This window comes from Aptenodytes patagonicus, chromosome 25 (genome assembly GCF_965638725.1).
Source record: "Aptenodytes patagonicus chromosome 25, bAptPat1.pri.cur, whole genome shotgun sequence".
NCBI lineage: Eukaryota > Metazoa > Chordata > Aves > Sphenisciformes > Spheniscidae > Aptenodytes > Aptenodytes patagonicus.
The window spans coordinates 263,059-283,699 of NC_134973.1; the positions used below are offsets into that span (position 1 = coordinate 263,059).

Below are 20,641 nucleotides of genomic sequence, written 5' to 3' on the forward strand. Positions count from 1 at the left end.
CATCCCTTTGAATGTCCTAGCAGCTAAGGAGACGTCATCCTTCCAGTCTGTCTCCCTGCCCCAGCAAACAGTGAAATATTTTATAAAATATAGAAGAGCTTCAAAAGAAGGGATTTCAAAAATCTCACTACGGGGGCATGGGCACTTTTAATCTCCAACACTCTCCTCTTCCAGCTGCTGTGCATACTGCTGACTACACAGCATATACCAACCTTTCCAGGAGAGGTGTGTAAGCCAAGAACAATACAGAGCTCAGCCCCAAAGCAGACCCACGTCCTCTGTTGCAGAAGTGCTCCTCCCCCAAAAAAATGATGCCTAGAAGGTAGGGTCCAAGATGGAACATCTGTGCCAGAGCCAAACCAGAAGTTACAGAATATCACAGCCACACAACACATTTTATTCTATAAAGAAATCAACCTAAGTACTTCCCAACCCTTTTCATCCCCAGTTGTGCTTGTACCACTATTTGCAAGGCTGTGCTGCAAACCTAATAAGAGCACCCCTGCTCCCCAACACACTGCTTGAGCTGAGTCAAAGCCTATGAGCCCAAAAGCAAGCCCCACATATATCTATACAAATACAAAGGAAGAAAGAGCCAAGTATGGCATGTAGAGCATCTTATGGCAGCTTTTCCACTGATGAAAAGGGACTGGGTAACTACCTGATGGCTGGGTCCATGCTCGCTTCCTGGGCAAGGGGACTCTGTTGCTGGCTTGGCCCCCCTTTTCCACAGAAGGATCCTTGCCTCTCGCAGCCCTTTAAGCAGGGATTTATCAGCTGCTATATGCCTTGGCCAGTCTGGACCGTTGGGAAGGGCGTGAGGCAAACCAAGCAGCTCACAGTGGCTCTCAAGGCTGGAAAATTCACTCGTTCCTGGGGCTGGTGCTAATAAAAGCCAATGGATGCAAAAGGTTCAGCGAGGGTTTATTGCTCTGCCATGGCAGGGGCTGGAAAGGCAGGATTTCGCCCCCAACCACCTGGACTGGCCACGTCCCTTCCCCACATGGTCCCTCCCTGGTCCAGGAGCCAGGGCGCTTCACATGTTGGCTCTCTCCCGCTGCAGCCGAGAGTTGTAGGCTCGGGAAACCGTGTTCCAGGCGTCCATGTACCGGTCCATGCACATGGCGATGCACTTCTGCGGGACAGAGAGCCTTCAGCGGTGGCGCCGGTGGGTGGCCCGCGGGTCCCCGCTTCTACCCGACCGCGCTCACCTGCTCCGAATTGTCCAGCGCGCCACCGGGCTTCCCGATGCACTTCCGAAAGCACTTGTCCGTCATGCGCTGCGGAGAAAGGCCGTGAGAGGCGCCGCGGGTCCCGGCGGGGCCAGCCGCCGGGCCGGGCGCACCGGCCGCTGGCGCGTCCCCCTCCCCGCACTGCTGAGGGGCAGCGGCACGGCCGGGCTCCCCCGGGCCACAGGGCAGCCCCCGCTGCCCGGCACAGAGCGGGACCGGCACCGATCGGGGCCGGGACAGAGCGGGACCGGGACAGTCCCTACCCGCCCCCCACGGCCCCTCCTGACCTGCAAGAGCTCCTGTGCGTTGGCCACGGCGATCTGCACCTTCACCTGCTCCATGATGAGCCCCGGGTCCAGCTTCCCCCCACCGCCACCCCCGGAGCCAAAGTCGGAGCCGAAGTCGGAGCCGAAGCCGCCCTCCATGCCGCAAAGTCACCGCGGGCGGCGGCCCCCACGCTGCCGGCGAAATGGCGGCTCGCCGGGACTACGGCTCCCAGCGTGCACCGCGCCCGCCAGGCGGGGCGGCCGCCGGATGGCACCGCCACTCCCAGAGCGCACCGCGCTGCGCTCCCCTCAGCTTGGGGCGGGGCGGTCGGAGCGCTCACCTCCGTGGCTGCGGGTGGCGGCGGGGCTCGGGCCGCTGATGTCGCCTCAGCGGAGCCGGGGCGGCGAGGGCGGCTGGGGCCCGCGAAGGCCCCGGGGGCGGGCCCGCACCCCGCTACGCCCAGTGCGGGGCGGGAAGTGGATGACCCCTCCGCCCGAGGACGCTTGTTCCAGCGCGCCTCGCGGCCCCGCCGGGCACTGGGGTGAGGGCAGAGGCCCGTGTCAGGATGAGTTTTGGTGTCACCACCGGCTGTGGTGGAGGTGGCCCTGAGAAAGCTTTTAAGTCCTGGGGCTGGAAACGCACCTGCATCGCTTGCAGTGGTGGGGCAGGGGGCGGGCTGGTTTCGCGGGCTGCAAGTTAACTCACCAGCTTCGCGTTCCCCAGCGGTGAAGATGGAGGTGGCTGGGCACTGGGCTGGACCGTCCGCCAGACCTGCGACGTTTTGCAGGTTTGAATACAGCGCAGCATTTGAGTATTGGGCTTTAAGCACAGCCCCATGCACCGAGGCAATGGGAAGGGACTTAAACTGGCTTTACCACAGAGCAAAATGCTGCACAGCTACATCCTGACATGAAATAACGAGCATTATGGTCTGGGCTCCCTGCAGAGAGCAACTTCCTGGTGAATTCTCTCTGGAATGAATTCTTCTGTCCTTTGAGGCTACGGTGATGGTTTCCTCTGCCTTAGATGACTCAGGTAAAAGGCTCATGCCCTTAAAGCCTGCATTAATTCCACAATGGTATATCCTCCATTAAGTAAGAATGCTGTGGGAGTTGGTAGAAGCAAATGGGAGACAACAACGCTGTGGAGCTTTTTTCAGGAGCAGATGTGATGTGCAGAAAGGAGATCGCTGCTTACCTCTATATGAGATGAGGAACTGAGCATTACAGCAGAGCTAAAGCCAAAGCTACCCTCATCTTCACTAGCTAGAGCCTACACTCAGAAGAGAGAGTATTGTAAACCATATCATCCTGTCTGTGGCTCTGTCCACTTGAAAAAGAAATCATTCCTACACCTTGCAGAATTACTATCAGCTAGCGCTAAAGATGGGGTAGTTGCCTATGGTACAATTTTATGAGTACAGACTAGTGAAAAGAAATGGACTGGAAATTGAGCTAGGCTAACGATGAACATGGCAGCTCACAGCAATGCTTCGGACCATTTCCTAGTTCCCAAGAATCGATCGCTGCCAGGGCTCAGTATCTGCTCTTGTCCTCTCAAGTCGGGATCAAGTGGGCTAAATGGAAACAAGCGCTTCAGTACAGGGGTTGGAGAGGTCAGTGGGGCAACAAGAAAGGAAGGGGAAGTTTACCTGCTTCAGCTACTCAGGTTCTTCCCTCTGCTTTTGTTTGGAGCAGTGCTATTGATCAGAGAGGACAGCACTTTCCACAAGCAGTGCGTCTGTGTAGAGTTTAAAGCAAAGCATTCATTTGCTTCTGGAGCACACCACAGGATTCAGCTGATCTCTTTTAGGAGTGCGGATAGCTCATTGTCCCCTATCTTTCTACACACAGGAAGGTCCCCTGGGATGAATCATCTCAAACAGCCCATGTGGCCTCTCAGTTAAATGAAAGAAGGAAACAAACAAAATGCAAAACATTTATTCGAGTGTGTTGTACAAAAAGTTTCCAGTCATAAAATGTATATTACAAATAATTGAAAAAGACAAGACATTTGGCATGCATATTCTAAAAAGAAAAAAAAACCACTTTGAAATGATAAAGTCTAGATCATTATGTAGTTTTTGTAAGTTCCATGTGAACATTTTCATCATTTTGTCTTTGTATTTCAATTTACAACCTTTTTCACAATTCCTTATTTTAAAAACTTGAACCTTTCAAAAACTCGTCTGCAGCAGCTGACTGGAGGCGGTCAGTTAAACTGACCAGTGAGCTAGAACCAGAGCTATCTAAATAAAGATTGTGTTTAAAAAAAAAAAAAAAAAATCACAATTCAAGTCACAAGGCATCACTGTTACGAAAATAGAGTTCAACTGAGAAGATACTATTGTGCCCAAATGGAAAGCATTTTGGCTTAAACTTGTTTAAAATAGCTTATTGCTTGTAATTTTAGTGTAGTGATGATCTGGGTAGCTGGAACACACAGTAACATCTACCTTATCAACATGGAATTGTCACTTCATTAAAAGCTAACTAGGAAATTTGGTAGTTCAATAAAACACATTTTCTTTTCCTGAACTCCAAGTCAATTCACTGCTACTCTGAATGGACTCTTTCAATATTAAGCATCCTTTTCACTCTCTAGACCTTAGCATTTCAAGAAAGGCATTATGTTTACAAATAATAATTGCATGTAAATATGGTCTTGTATAAAAAAAACTTTTAAATTATTTTAAACTGGCTTAAAGCTAAGCATATTGAAGGGCAAATAAAAATTCTGTTTCCCAGGCCATTTTAAGTGAGAAAAGAAACTCTCCAATAGAATTTGTCTTGACATTCAGCTAAAACAATGCTTTGAAAAATGCAATCACTATCTCACCTTCCACTCACTGGTTTACAACAAGGCTTTGTTTCCTGCTCACACAGGGTTTGGACCCAACAGTGGCAATAAAATCCAGTATCAAATATGGACAATATCTTTGTTTAGAGATAAGACTTTCAAAAGAAGATACAGAAAGAAGAGAGAGAATGGCTTAACAGTGAGGAAGTCAGAAGTAGCTACGAGAGATACAAATATACAGCATGCGTGTTTTCATACTGTATCAAAATCTTTCTGATGCACACAAAAGAAACAGATTCTCAAATGTTCTGGGGTGTAGAGAGGATTTCTACAGGCCTCTTCTAACTAACCCCTGTTCAGGTTGCAGTTAAAGGGCCTTTATACAGGATGAGCATTAAAAAGAAAAAAAGGGTGTATAGAAAACAGTAAGATCCCTGAACTGAAGATGAGGTGTCCCGTTGCTCAAGGATAAACATGCACATTAAGTGATCTCCTTTCACAGTACGGTCTGCTTCACGCTGCAGTACAATTTTCATGACTAGTGCAAGCTGCAGACAAGCTCGTCTGGCTTTTACATTACAGGTCACGGGAAGCAGATCTTTATTTTCTTCCTGAGACTTTTGGTTCCTGCTACAAACATAAACGATGCCAGCCAACTCCCATCTAATGGCAAAACAGTGCTAAAGACAAGTGATCAATGCATCAGTGTAAACAATTGTTTTTGGCAGGGCAAATCTAGAGTCCCGCACTAGCCTAAGTAGACACGCTGGGAAATAAAAGCTGTGCAGCAACAAAGGAATCATAGCCACTCTGTTACTTGGAATAAGTCACTGCAACACCACAGCTAAAGTAACAAATACAGAAGCGAGAGAGAATGAAGTGGCATGAAATGTCAGAGGCTCTCTGTAACCATATCTCCCTGCAGGACGCCACGTTACCGATGGTTCTGCAGATGGATGGACTTGTTCCAAAAAAAAGCATTTTCACGTGGTACGAACTTAGGAGTAGGTAGTATGTGTTCATCGTATTTTATATAATACTCTGTTATGATCTACACAATGAAAAGATTGGCTTAACTATTCTGCTGCAGTTACGCTGTTATTCCTTCCCCCTCTTAACCAGTGAGAATCATTTAGGAATAATTTTTACTATTTCATCCACAATAAAGTTGTTTGCTTATTTTTCTGGAATAAGAACATACAAATGGGTAGTTACACACAAGTAACTACTCTGATAAAAGCTATACTGGTTAATTTCCCTAATCAGAGAAGCCTTAAAATATTTTTTTTTCCTGACAAGTCAAATGTATTTCTCCTTCAAGCTCTACACCTGGTATCAGACACTGGAGTAGAAACGCTGACTATCCTTCAAGAGTGGTTCACATACAGGATCAAATAGGAAAAGAGGGCAAGGGGACACTGGATTTTATTTGAACAAAAAGCTTTAATTATCCTGAAAATGAAAAAAAAAAAAGTAATAATCCTTCAAAGACAGAAAAAAATGCTTTTTGGTTTGATAAAGCCAAAAAACCTCCCAGTATGGAGCACCAACTTTAAAGGGATAGTGCCGTTACACTGAAGCTCAGCATCAAAAGCAAGAGGAAAGGATGGTGTCTCGAGAAGACGCACACACAAAAAAGAAAGTACGTGGAATACAGTAGTTTCCGTGTCTTATAATTTACAGCTAGGAATTCCTTCTCATATTTTTAGTAGCCTTTTAGAAAGCACTGTGGTGACAGAATCGCCCACATTTAGACTGCTGGCATTCAGCTTTTCCCAGTGAAAAATCACTGTTTTATATGAACACCTGCACATACCTAAACATGGTACTGAAGAATGAAATAAACTATTTCCAAAGTTAAAGGACACAGTTCCAAATCTAAGGACAAATTCTGCAGACTGTTACTGAAGGGCATAGTGCTCATCATAAGAGATCTGCAAGCACCAGTCCTTAAGGCTACAAGACAACACATTCCCCATACAGTAGCTGTTAAGAAAACTATGGCTCAGGTAGCAAGAGGTTTTTCCTCATTCAAGCTGCCTTTCCTAGCCCATTCTTTACAGAAAAAAAAAAATTCACAGAAAAAAAATGCAAATGAACTACACACTCATTGCTTTAGTATTTAAGATCACAGAACAATCTTAAATTTACAGGACAACCTTAAAGAAGAATAAGCAATCTTAAAACTGGCCGATGTAAAAAAAATAAATACAGACCTTTAGGAAAAAAAGCAAAAAGTCCTCAAACATTATGTAAGTATATTATAGAAGCTGTGGGTCAGAAAGGGAAATGCTGTCCAGTGGTTGGAAGGTGCATTGCAAAAATACTTGTACATTGATTGCATTCATTTGCATAACAACAAATTTAGAAAAGGTAATTGGTAACACTATGTCTGAGAAACATAATTTCACTAGATACATTTTACAGAGATAGACATGATTTACTACATATTTAACCTTCTACTCAAGCAGAGTGGGAAAATTACATTAGAAAAATGGCCAAGTACATCGATAAAGTTATCCCATTAGCCCAAACAGCCAAATCTTCATACTGCTTTTTTGTAATGGATCTTCTGATAATGGATTAAAACATAATTCTAAATTGCTATTAGTTTAGCTTCAGTAATTCAGTCATCCCACTCAAATAGAGAAAAGTAGCATCTTTGATTTATTTTTAAATGGCAAAGTAAATCCATAAGCTTAAAAAACCCCTTTTGTTCCCACCCTGCTTGCATTACAAAGCCATCAGTCAAAGCCACTAAACTGACTTTCTAGGTTATATCTGTCAGTCACAATACTGTTCAGAGAACATAATGTCCAAAAGCCACCGAAAACATCCAAACCTTGTAGCTTGTTTGATGAGTCTAAACTATTTGAATGACAAGATCAGAGTTCAAGAGTGCAGGTAAAAACAGGATTCTATGCTGGCATCAAATGGTATCCAAATTTTGTATCCAAACTAATAACTAGTGGAAAAAACATTTGCTTGTACAGTAGCCAATACATTCTTTGGAGCAGTCAAGTATTTTTCCTAGTGCTTAAAGATGCACTACTATATGAATACTAACCCTTATGGGAGTCAGTTATCTCCACAGAAATGCAGCAGAAGAAACCTTAAGCTAAAGGGACAATATCAGATACAAACTGCATCATACTGAAATAAAAATCACCTGCTGCTCATACAAAGCATTTTTTATAAAAAGCATTATTCTCCCTTCACTCACTGTTAGACTTTCCTTCGAGCATTTGAACATTGCAAAGCAATGCTTATGTCCTACACAACAGCAGTTCCTTCTAACATTTTAAAAAACTCATTAAACTATTTCTGTACTATTTTGCAAATACTGCTCCTTAAGATACCTGACAATGCCCCTTTGAATATAAGGGAAGTATGAACAAGCTGCATCTAGCTCTGATTAAAAAAAGTCAACATTTACACAGGATAACCTTTAAAATCCCCAATATTTATCATTGCCAAAAGTAAAAATATTTTTAACATCTAAAATCTTAATCATTCTGTTTAATGCTGACTATGTCAAAGCATTAAATCATGATGCTTAACATCATAAATACATCATAAATCATCACAACTTGCATCCATAATTTAACAAGGTCTCATTTGTGACAATGTCAAAATCCCCTGAAAATAAAACACTTAAAACTCTGGTTTTGACACTTCCATACCTTAAGATGGTGTATATATTCAGTAAGCAGAACCCATCATTCTCCATCTTCTGAAATAACGATATGGAGCTAAGGTGTTGACAGACTCAGATGTCTTTACCACTCGGCTGTCAAATTCTGGAGTAGGACAAGATGCTGTGATCCTGAGCCAAGAATGTCTAAAATGCAGCTCCCCTTTGTTACTGCCATTGGTAGAGGAGCATTTTTAATGAACTTGGGGTCTAATTTTCCTAAGCTGGGCAATGCTGAGGATACCAAGCAAGATACTACCATTTCTTAAAGTATGGAGGAAACACTACTGTGAATCTCTCCTGGGGCCCTGCAGATGAACACGCTTCCATAAACTTTTTTTTTTTAAGTTATCCTGCATATCTATATGCAATTATAGATTTACCATACACTCAAGGAGTCTCATCCGATTTTAGCTAAAAATTTCTTTTCTGCTGCAGGTTTGTCCATAAGACTTTAAACTCTGTATGGGGAAAAATGTTGTATTCCAATATAGTGTTTCAACAAAGAGGGAAAAATAAAGAAATCTATTAAAAATTCTGGCAGTTTTGTTCAGTAAAGGTTTTTTTTGGATTTTTTTATAAAAATGTACCAAGGAGTAAACTTCAAAGAAATCAGATGATGCATATAAAAATAGCTTTCAGTGGCTCTGGAGGGAAAAAAATAGCAAAAATAAAAGGAAATAAATGACAAAAATTAGCAAATAATAGTTTCTTTTTTCTTTCTTCACATCACTGAGCATCCTCTAGAGGTTGTTCTGGGATCCCCCTAAAATAAGACAGATATAGCTGAACTCAATTCTTAATAGCTTTTCATACTGTAAACCTAGACTCTGGTTATCATCTCAGTTGTTAAAAGCATTTTTTTTGTAGTGTAGTTCTATTCAGGGAACATCACAACTACAGAGAAAGCACAGCACACATCACAGCCTACTGCCAGCATTAAGACACTGCTACTCTTGGTTGTGGTTTTCTACGATGGGTTGATTGGTTAATCTCCATACTTTCACCACTGATACAGATGACAAATGAAAATCATGATGTCATTAGCTTTAGAACAGGAAGTTCCTTCCTTTATTTCAAATTATGTTTCCATTTGAGAGAGATCTATGCTGCATAGCTGCTGCTTGGGGTAAAAAAAAAGTTTCTGTTTCAGTTGCTTTATACTACAAATACACTGCTTAATCTCCTGGAGACCAAAAAAGCTTTCAGAATTCAACTTCAAACCTGCACAGAATGAGTTCTTTATAAAAAGAGCTACTTAATGGCCACTGATCAGGAGAACAAATCACTTGAGTTTGAAATAAATTTAAAATATTTTCCGGTATCACCTGTATGAAGTATCTTTCTCCTTTTCACTCTGCTGACTGCTGGTCAGTTATTTCACAGGACTTAACTAAGCATTATGAAAACATACAGGTGGCATTATTAAGCAAAACCAAGTTTATTTCAGATGTAGCAGGTATATACTATCAGAAAATAAACCAATAAGCTGAAGCTTGCAGCAACAGAAGCATTCCCCCCTTTCCTGGTTTTTAGTGGTTATATTTCCCAATGGTTATATTCTGCTTAAAGCAAGAATGCCACAGACTCTTTTTTATAGAGAAGCAAATACTGGAATGGGAAGAACACTGACTGCTAAAACTAATCTTACTAACCCTAAAAATAATCTATGTCATTGCAATGCTGTAAATCTGATCTGTTGCATACTTCCATAGATACCCTGGCATCCTGATCTGATATTAGCCGCTGCTTGAGCTGTACCATTATTGATTCAAGCAGCAATTCCTGGAAGAATTACTCACATTATACTCTCTCTGTGCATTGTAGTAATGCTGCAGGGTTGCAAGCCATTCTGAGATCATCCTCTGCAAGCATCCATTGGAAAAATGGACCAGGAAGCTCAGAGCTGGCAAAAGTTGAAGGGACCCCCTTAAATCTTGCGCTTCATTAATCCAACCAACGAGGCACAAGTTAAACATTTGGTCTGCATCTTATTACCTGTTGGTTGAAAAGGTCTTCCTCTCCAAACTCTGCTTCATCCTCTTCCTCTTCATTCTCTCGCACGACTACTGATTTAGTAACACTTCTCACTGCAACTTCCTACACAAAATGACAGATAAGGAGATGGCCAGCAGTCTATACCTATCTCAAGTTTTTGCTATACCATCAATATAATACCCCTATTAAATTTTGGAGGGTTTAAAGCAACTTGCCCTAGATTTAACGTTAGCTATGCAAGCAAATACTGGTAATATCCTGCAAACCACAATAACATTCCTATTTCTATCCACTAAAAGGCATGGTAATGTAATTTAGCTTCAGGAATTTTCTTTCATTACCTAGGGATTTGAGAGGAAGCAGCCATGTTTCAGGTGGTCGTTACTCAATTTTATACAAGCTCATAGCAGACCCAGCTAGGAGTTGTCTGAGACATACTGTAATGTGAGAAACTAAAGTTTCGCAGTATGATTACACAGCATCAAGAATATTCCTAGTTTCTACTAAATATTCTATATCAATTGCATATATCAATTATCAGGATGGTCTTCCAAACCAGGCACTAAAAAGAATTCTAAAACCCCAAGAAGCTTCCTTTATTACTAAATTATTTTTAACACTTCTTAGTGGTAAGAAATTCTTCTGTACACTTGCACCCTTGAAATGATAGGTGCAAATTTCTACTTGTGGAAAAAGTCGCCCTAAACATACACGTCTAAGCAGGGATACTAAAGGTAACCATAGTGGGAACGGACATGGATTTGAAATTTTTCAGGTACTAGTTTAACCTCTTCTATCTGAATACTAAGCCAGTTAGCTTTCTATTTGTAGAAATGACCCTCCCTCCTACCTTGTCCTGCGCTGCTGTTCCTGCACAAAGTTCTTCCACAGAATTGCCAGCAAGAAAGGCAGCATGACAACTGATACAACTGTGGTCTGTTTCACTTTCCTATTTCTATCAGATCACTGGGATAATGGCACATTTATGAATAACAGCCAAAGCACAATCTTCCCTTGCAGGAGTCTTCTGCAGGGATGGTTTTAGAAAATCAGTTGTGGGCAGATGTAGAACAATGCAGAATACACAGGAACCTGTGCCAAATGAAAACTTCTGATATACTTCCAACATTGAAAGGACAGCTGTCTTCCTACATTAATATTTACATTGCATCCCAGAATATCGTAGGTACTATATACTGTAACTTTGAATTGCCAGCAATACTTATTTTCTTTGTCTCTTCTGAAAATACATACTCAAATTCCAAACAAATTCTCTACATTTGTGTTTTTCTAAAATGGGAAAAAAAGTCTATGGATGTAATCAGGATGATGATCACAGTTTTCCAAAATTTCCCAAAAATCTGAGATACATACAGATATTTAATTATTTCAGTGTTATAAACTGTCTTATTTTAGAAGACAATAGGGGAGGATCTTAAAATCAGGATTTTGTTGTCATCGCCCCCTGCCCCCCAAATGAAAGAGTTTGGGAGATAACCCAGCTTTTTTTCTACAGACACAGCCTACCTCTCCTTCAGAGTTTACGAGGTATGTGCGGATATTTCCTCCAGTGCCCCAGCTGCCTTGATTCTTCCACACGAGAACAGAAGGGGGACTATGAGATACACCTGCATCTGCACCCCAAATCTAGCGAGAAAGACATTCTGTAATTAGCTATTTATGCACATTTTATTTTTAAATATACAGAACCCCCTAATTCTCCTACTTCTCCCTACATACCAGTTTTGTTTCTGAATTCCAATGACAGTTTTACCCTGCTTTTACCTACACCATTACTTGTAGTAAGATACTATTCTCAGTCTACAACAAGAAGTAACACTAGCCATAAAAAAAAAACAAGAGAAAAAAATTTATCTAATATTGCAGTCATCAATTCTTCTCTGAATATAGAAATTTCTGCTACCACTCTCTCAATGACTATACTGTATGGAGCCAAGACATAAAATGCAAGCTTGTAGTGTATCGATTTAATCTTTTATATGTATCTGAGCAACTGATACTTAAGTAGAAATAGCTGGAACTGATTAAAAGAAAGCCATTTTTTTCTTCTGAAAGAACATCTGTTACAGACTGAAAATAAAATACAAAATTACAGAAAAGCAGCTGTTCTACTACAGTTAAGGCTGAGAACATCTAGTCTTAAACTTAACTATAAGTCTACTAGACTGAATGAATGCTCTGAAATGTTCCTATTTCATTAAGAGGTTGAGCAGGATTAGTATTCCAAACCTGGGCAAAGGTGTTTGAAAACAAACAGCCCTTGACCTGCTCCCCAAAATACCTTTTTCTTCAACTTTCTCTGTGCCCGAAATGGTCTTAAATACTGAAATGCTAATATAGAAATTCAATTTCTGTTCCGCATTTTTGTAACTGAAATCCTGCTTCTCTAAAGTGAGATCTATGAAACCAAAAAGTTATACACCAAATCAGGCTGTACCAAATGTCAGATTTACAACTGCTGCAGCATCAACAAAAGAATATATTGTTGACATACTGTAAGTATAACTTACTGTTACAGTCTGCCCAGCTCTGAGGACATACTTAGGAGTAAATTTGTAAGCAATTTCTTCTCCATCTCCAATTTGTCTTTTCAGTCTCCAGTTACCCAAAGACTGATCCTAATGGAGAGAGTCATAAGGTTATTTAGGGTGAGCAAAACAGAGCAAACAAGCATCAGAGCTTTCTCTAGGTCTCTTTGTTATTAAAATAATGTGAATGTAAATTTATTTACATGGCTGTTAGACATCTGCATTCTAACTTGAAAGTATTTTTCTATACCCACTAATAGTCTAAAGTGCAAATCCCATAAGGTCATTCAGTGAAATTTAAAAAAGATACACATTTCACACAAAAAAGTTCTGCTAGAGCCAGCAAGGCTATTTACATAAGCAAGGTACCAGCACACGTTTAGACATTTGGGACACAAACTATGTTCTCTTCCTGCACCAAACATTACACTCGTGCTAGCACACTGTAATGTTCAACTTTCAAATGCCTCTGTTAATTATTGCAGGCTGCTGCACCTTGAGATGTTGCTCCTGCTCTCCAAGTGACTCCACCTACTTGTGCTACAAAAGGCTGCGTAACATTTCAATTTAGCTCCTCCTCCTTGTTTTCTAGGAGTTCTGCTGACACTCACCTTCTCCGAGTTGTTCTTCAGTTGAACGTATTTGCCCTCCAGGTCTATCTCTTCTATGCTGATACTTCCTGTAGCTGAAGCTTGCTGGGACATTTGGAAGCTACTGCTACTACTGCTGCCGCTAATACTTCCAGTGCCAATTCCACTTGTTCCGCTGCCTGAAAGTTCCTCTGCTTCAATACGTTTTCTCTTGCCTCGGGAAGAGCGAACAAGTGAAGTACTGCTACTGCTGCTGCTGGAGGTAGCCCGAGAGACTGTAACGCGGGAGGAGGGACTTGGAGAGAGCTTCAACCTTAACACAATGAAGGAAGCATTTTAATTAACTCATCCAGGGAACTACACACAAGGCAATAATGCTACAATATACTCACTAACCAGTCTGTAATATGCCCCAACGCTGAAAGCAGCCTCATTGTGTGTGTCAGGAGGACTGCATATAAGAGAAGGCGGCGGCTATCCATCCCTGAGAAATTTTCTGGTAGTATGATTACGTGACATGGAAAGCGGTGCTAATGAGAGCAACACAGATCGCTTAACCCTCCCCTCTAGTGTATCTACTACTTAACGCACTATTCTTGGGCCACATCATTTAAAAAACAGGAAAACACAGAAGTATAAGCACTTAAATAGAAAGAGGAGATGAATGTCAAGCACAGAATGATATATTCCACTGTACTCAGACCATTATAAAAACCAAAATAAAATAAAGACGGTGTTCAGACGAGAACACTTACGAGTGTTACATGTAAGCGTTCCATGCAACACATTGTAGTGTGAAGCCAGTATGACTTCAGTGAAACAAAATCTGGGCATTCCTGCTCAAATGGTAAAAAAATAAACGTAAGAAATGAAAATAACACCTGCTAGTCCTAAGAAAAGAATGTGGAGTCTGTACATACCTTTCCTCTTCTCCTTCCAGGAGTTTTCGGTAAGCACTGATCTCCATGTCCAGTGCTAATTTAACATCAAGCAGTTCCTGGTACTCCGTCAGCTGCTGCTGCATCTGGTCCCTCATTTCTGTCATTTCCCTCTCCTTTGCATCTAGCATCTTCCTAAACTTTTCCCGCTCACCAGCCATCATTTCCTCCAATTCACGAATGCGATCTTCTGCTGCACTAGCCTAGGTAGACAGCACAATGGAAAACACAGTTGGCATCTATGTGGGTACAGTAAAAAAAGTTAAAAATTCATCTCCCTCCCAAATGAACATAACAAAGACTTCTCTCCATAAAATTCACAAAATATGAAGGGACAGAAATGTTAATATAGCCAAACAATACAGTGCTCTGTATTAGAGATGAAAGCAAATTTAGTCCCTTTACCTGTTTCTGGAGGCCAGAAAGCTGGTAGCTGAGAGCTTCTATTCTCATGCGAGCCTCCTTCAACTCCTCTCGAGCTGCACCAGCAGCTTTGTCATTTTGGTCAGAGGACAGTTTGGCATTCTCCAGCTAGAAGGCAAGTTTTATACAAGTCACTTGCATTGAGTTAGATAACCTGCAGATATCTTTTCGGTAAAAAATAGAAGCTATTTAATCTTAAATAATTTTAAATGGAAATCTGGTAAGTTGTCCTGGTTTCGGCAGATAACATTCGGATAATGTATCAGCTAGCCATTTGCAACTCAGGGACTTCGTAAGCCACAGACTGTATTTTGATGCTTACTATCTCTCAGTGGATTTTTCAGGCAGAAATTTGTCTCTGCTTTTTGAATTTACAGGGCAAGGAGTTTAGCTATATATTAATGAAGAATAACCTCCTCCTGTTTCTTCCGAATCTGCCACTGGACATTCACTGTCCCTGCTTCTACTGAAAAGTAATAAACAATCACTCCTCATTCACCTTCTCTGTGCTATTTATCCTTTTACAGACATCCATTGTATCTTCCCCTTCTCTCGACTCATCTCTTTTCCCAGGTGAAGTTTTATTTTAAACTTTCCTCATGCAGGACCTGTTTCATACTCTTAATTATCTTTGCTAGTCTTCTCTATATTACTCTGTACTACCTTTTCAAGAAGGACTAAAACTACCCACAGCACTCCAGATGACATCCTGCCCCAGAGGCAAAACAATGCTTTTTGTTGTATTCTCCTTCCCTAATAGTTGCCAACATTCAATTTGTTTTCAGTGTTTGTTAATTTCACCTAGTGAACAAGCTTCATTTCTAGTGGCTAATTTTAACCAAATCTGACAGAGCAGTAACAGAGCTCAAAGCTATTACATGATAAGTTTCATCAACGCAGATAGCTAGGAAAAAGCATCCTTTTCATGCCTTGCAGCTGGAGTTCAACAGTTCTGCTACACACCATGGAATCCACCCAGAAACTAAACTGCCCCAATTCTAAGAACAGTTACAGGCAGAACATGTTCTTTAGCCACGCAGCAGAAAGCTTTATAAAATCAACCTTTATTAGCTCTGCAGTTCACAGGGTTCTGAGTAGGGAAGGAAACACACATAGAGCCTTCTTTAGGCTAAGGGTTTTGAAGGAACTTCAAGTCAAATATACACTCCATTACTTCTCATAAAGTTTAAAATTAAAAATTATTTGAATGCTGACAACCATTCACTTCCTTACAGTCATGCTGGCATAGTACCAAATCCTCAGATTTAGAATTTCTATTGCTTATTATCAAAGATCATGGTCAGAGCAAGAAGTGAGCTTTTACCCAAGTCCCTCTCATCCTGGAGAAGTTCAGTAGCTAAACTTAACAATCTGCTTTGACATCACATTCCTTATCAGCTCAGGCTCTCTCTGAACAGAGACACATCTTTATCCAGAAATCCATTGAATGAAGTTCACAGCTAAGCCCATTTTTCCCTTCGCATTCCAACTTCATCCATAACAACAACCATCTTTTATGTGGGGAAAAACAAGCTTAATTTGTTCATCCCTCTGTTAAAATCTTGTCACTTTTTCATTCTCTAAGGCTGTATTTTGCAGACTTTTTTTTTCTACTAGGCATCTTCTATCCTGGATCTTCTTTGGACTGTGACAAGTCAATCCAACTATCTCGTTGTATAAAAATATCATATGTTCCTAACTTCCGTGAATAATGCTAAGACTTCTAACTGTACTTAATTTTATTTTTTAGTATCTATTATCTATATTGTTGCTGCCATAAGAAATAGTTAAATATTTGTAGATCAATGTTTCTCAAACTGTAAATCATCAAACCAAAGAATTCAAAGGGAGTCTCATTGAAGGGTGCGGGAGAACAATTTTAGCAGCACCATAATTTCTCCACCGCAAGAGAATTAGAAGTGACTGTAATTATTGGCAAATATTTTCAATAACCAGAAAACTAGCAGCTGCCTAATTCCTTCAGGTAGGGCAATGAATATTAAAAGACCCAAACCTGTAACCATCAATTGTACCAGTAACAAAGCTGCTACTCCTCCCACGTCCCCAGTGCTGGATGAACTGGGATTTGCTAACTCAGGATTTGCATAGGTGTGATGGATACACTTGACCCCTAGCCGTACTTTGGTTCAGGCTGACTAAGGAGCAAGAGGCCTTACATCTTTGGGGTGAACCTGCGAGCTGGAAAGCTCACGTACAAGGGAGTGAAGGCGTCTTGAAAAATATTTCAAAAGGTGGTTTCGAAACGCAAAAGTGCAAGATAACCAAAGCACAGAACAAGATACCAGAGCTAAAATGAAGACATCTATCTTGTCTATGCTACTGATTAGCAGCCAGCTACTTCACCCTATAAATATTACCATCAGGATGGGCCCAACTTGAGCTCTCCCTGAATGGCAGTTGGACTGCACGCCAGGTGACTCTCCCCTTGAGCAGGGACACCTCTCAAGGTCAGCGGTTCCTCAGGAAGCATGCTGAATTAATACTATGAAACATTACTAATGCATGTAGCTACTCAATATTATTTTAAACATTGTATGGATAATACCATTAGACATAAACCGTTGACCATGCCCGAGACTAAAATTGGATCTAGCTGCACCTAGACTCCATAAGGAGTTTAGAAAGCAAGGGGGTCCACTCTGAACCTCGTGAGTCAACGGGAGGGTTCTCCTTACTCTTTGTGCCTCTGGTCTCTGTGTGAATCATTCTAAAACAATTTTCCTTTGTATGTTCCTTCCATGCAGTGATTAATAAGGTAAACCTTGCCATCAAACTTACTGAACCGTGTCAAACCACTGTTAAACGTCGTTAAATTGCTTCGAACTTAGTGAACTCTTCAAATTATTATTTTACCTCAGTAAAATATATTGCTGCTTCTCTCTTTCGAGTGAGGTGCATTCCACTCATCCACAACAACAAGGCAGATAATCCAAAAGAGTGACAATATTTTTAAAGAAGTTTAAGAAGCATTCCCCTGGATTAAATTACTCCTATTGTTCACATTTTCCCGCTCTGGGGAGACCCCACCTGGAATACTACATCCAGCCCTGGAGTCCTCAGTACAAGACAGACATGGACCTGTTGGAGCGGGTCCAGAGGAGGGCCACAAAAGTGATGAGAGGGATGGAACACCTCTCCTATGAAGGAGTCATCAGCAGTTTATCAGCAGTCCTGGTTAACGGGGGAGGTCCTGGGCAACTGGAGGCTTGCCAATGTGATGCCCATCTACAAGAAAGGCCGGAAGGAGGATCTGGGGAACTACAGGCCTGTCAGCCTGACCTCGGTGCCGGGGAAGATTATGGAGCGGTTCATCTTGAGGGCGCTCACAAGGCATGGGCGGGACAACCAGGGGATCAGGCCCAGCCAGCACAGGTTCATGAGAGGCAGGTCTTGCTTGACCAACCTGATCTCCTTCTATGACCAGGTGACCCGCCTAGTGGATGAGGGAAAGGCTGTGGATGTGGTCTACCTGGACTTCAGTAAGGCCTTTGACACCGTCTCCCACAGCATTCTCCTAGAGAAGCTGGCGGCTCACGGCTTAGACAGGTGGACTCTGCGCTGGGTAAAACACTGGCTGGATGGCCGGGCCCAGAGAGTTGTGGTGAATGGAGTTCAATCTAGTTGGCCACGAGTGGTGTTCCCCAGGGCTCAGTTTTGGGGCCAATCTTGTTCAATATCTTTATCAATGATCTGGATGAGGGGATCGAGTGCACCCTCAGTAAGTTTGCAGACGACACCAAGTTGGGCGGGAGTGTTGATCTGCTGGAGGGTAGGAAGGCTCTGCAGAGGGACCTGGACAGGCTGGATCAATGGGCCGAGGCCAACTGTATGAGATTCAACAAGGCCAAGTGCCGGGTCCTGCACTTTGGCCACAACAACCCCATGCAACGCTGCAGGCTTGGGGAAGAGTGGCTGGAAAGCTGCCTGGCGGAAAAGGACCTGGGGGTGCTGGTCGACAGCCGGCTGAACATGAGCCGGCAGTGTGCCCAGGCGGCCAAGAAGGCCAATGGCATCCTGGCTTGTGTCAGAAATAGTGTGGCCAGCAGGAGCAGGGAAGTGATCGTCCCCCTCTACTCGGCACTGGTGAGGCCGCACCTCGAATACTGTGTTCAGGTTTGGGCCCCTCACTACAAGAAGGACATTGAGATGCTGGAGCGTGTCCAGAGAAGGGCAACGAGGCTGGTGAGGGGTCTGGAGAACAAATCTTATGAGGAGCGGCTGAGGGAACTGGGGTTGTTTAGCCTGGAGAAAAGGAGGCTGAGGGGAGACCTCATTGCTCTCTACAACTACCTGAAAGGAGGTTGTAGCGAGGTGGGTGTCGGTCTCTTCTCCCAAGTAACAAGCAATAGGACGAGAGGAAATGGCCTCAAGTTGCGCCAGGGGAGGTTTAGATTGGACACGAGGAAAAATTTCTTTACTGAAAGAGTGGTTAAACATTGGAAGAGGCTGCCCAGGGAAGGGGTTGAGTCCCCATCCCTGGAAGTATTTAAAAGACGTGTAGATGAGGCGCTTAGGGACATGGTTTAGTGGGCATGGTGGTGTTGGGTTGATGGTTGGACTCGATCTTAGAGGTCTCTTCCAACCTTAATGATTCTATGATTCTAAGAAAGGCTGAGAGAGTTGGGGTTGTTCAGCCTGGAGAAGAGAAGGCTCTAGGGAGACCTTACTGTGGCCTTCCAATACTTAAAGGAGGCTTGTAAGAAAGATGGGGACAGACTAGGGCCTGTTGTGATAGGACAAGGGGTAATGGTTTTAAACTAAAAGAGTGGAGATTCAGACTAGATATAAGGAAGAAATTTTTTACAACGAGGGTGGTGAAACACTGTCACAGGTTGCCCAGAGAGGTGGTAGATGCCCCATCTCTGGAAACATTCAAGGTCAGGCTGGACGGGGTTCTGAGCAACCTGATCTAGTTGAAGATGTCCCTGCTCACTGCAGGGGGGTTGGATTAGACGACCTTTAAAGGTCCCTTCCAACCCAAACCATTCTATGATTTCCAATTTATATACCATGTTTTTCGTCACCAAAGCTGGTCAGAAAAGATCCAATACCTTGCCTGAAGTTTTCACGCCACCAATGAAACCACAATTGCATCTAGTAATTTTCCAATCCAGAACTAACTTAGATCATTGAAATGTGATAAGGCTTACACACATTTAAAAGAGTATTGGGGCTAGTAAGGAGATTGCAAAGGCCACAGTAGGAGTACAGTGACAACGCAACCTTAGACATGGATCCCTTTTCAGTATGTCCATATTAGTTTGCAAGCTCACTGCATCCAGGCAAAAGCCCATCTTGAAATGCAGCCATTCCCCAAGCTCTCCAGCCCATCCTTCCAGGTAGTCAGCTTCTCAGAGCCAACGTCTCACACCTACTGCAAGTCTCCTCCACCACCTCCATTTTGGAGGAAGAACTGATCTGCTGACATCAAGAAAAAAACCCTTATAGCAGAAGACATTGTCTAATCAGCTATTGCGCAACATCCACTATTCCCACTGTGTCCTCCACAGTGACCAACAGTTCCATGTGTTTTCTCACAAACTGGCCTTTCGTGGCTAAAGCTATTCCTAGCTATTACCTCTGGCTATAACCTCCCTGGAAATGCATCCGCACACAAGCACCAGAGGAGGCATTTGAACACTGGGACAAAAGCTTCTTCAAATTATAATTACTTGTCTCCTTAAAGATAGTAGGGCTGATGGAAATGGTTTTTATCTCACCAGCTGGACTTCCTGTCAGACAGTGCTGTGGATAGCAGTAGTTACCTTAGCCTGATAGGTCTGCTCAAGCTCCATTTTGTACAGTTTGACTTGTTCATCATGTTGATTTCGCAGATCCTCCAGGGCCTGAGTCATTTTGGATTCATACTCCTGTTGGCGACTAGTGTCCACCTCGACCAAACGATGTTCATGTCGTTTTCTTGTTTCCCTTATTTCCTACACACACAAGAAAAAATGGGGACAAATCCCAACATTATGGTAAACAGTACAGCAATTACATTCAGACAACAATTAACTATTTCAGTGCTAGTTTAGTGTATAGGAGCTACAGTACTTAGGCATTTAAGCCTAAGAATTGCTGCATGTACTAACAGATGCAAGTTACTGTTCTCATTTGGCAGGATATAATT

At 42.5% G+C, this 20,641-nt stretch overlaps 2 protein-coding genes across 2 annotated transcripts in view; both read right to left on the reverse strand.

The window, feature by feature from the left end:
- Nucleotides 1-376: 376 nt before the first annotated feature.
- Nucleotides 377-1,709, reverse strand: TIMM13 (translocase of inner mitochondrial membrane 13). Its single transcript, XM_076359096.1, has 3 exons — nt 1,520-1,709; nt 1,212-1,280; nt 377-1,135 (listed from the first exon to the last, which is right to left on the reverse strand). Exons 1-3 carry the CDS (start codon nt 1,655-1,657, stop codon nt 1,037-1,039), a joined length of 306 nt encoding a protein of 101 aa, XP_076215211.1. The 5' UTR covers nt 1,658-1,709; the 3' UTR covers nt 377-1,036.
- A 1,714-nt stretch (nt 1,710-3,423) lies between these two features.
- Nucleotides 3,424-20,641, reverse strand: part of LMNB2 (lamin B2) — a 43,126-nt gene continuing 25,908 nt past the window's right edge. Inside the window, exons 5-12 of the mRNA XM_076359071.1 lie at nt 20,277-20,447; nt 14,473-14,598; nt 14,050-14,270; nt 13,151-13,442; nt 12,522-12,629; nt 11,518-11,637; nt 9,991-10,092; nt 3,424-8,758 (exon numbers count right to left, since the gene is read on the reverse strand). Coding sequence (XP_076215186.1) covers nt 8,717-8,758; nt 9,991-10,092; nt 11,518-11,637; nt 12,522-12,629; nt 13,151-13,442; nt 14,050-14,270; nt 14,473-14,598; nt 20,277-20,447 — 1,182 coding nt within the window. The 3' untranslated portion in view covers nt 3,424-8,716. The remainder of the gene's footprint in view (nt 8,759-9,990; nt 10,093-11,517; nt 11,638-12,521; nt 12,630-13,150; nt 13,443-14,049; nt 14,271-14,472; nt 14,599-20,276; nt 20,448-20,641) is intronic.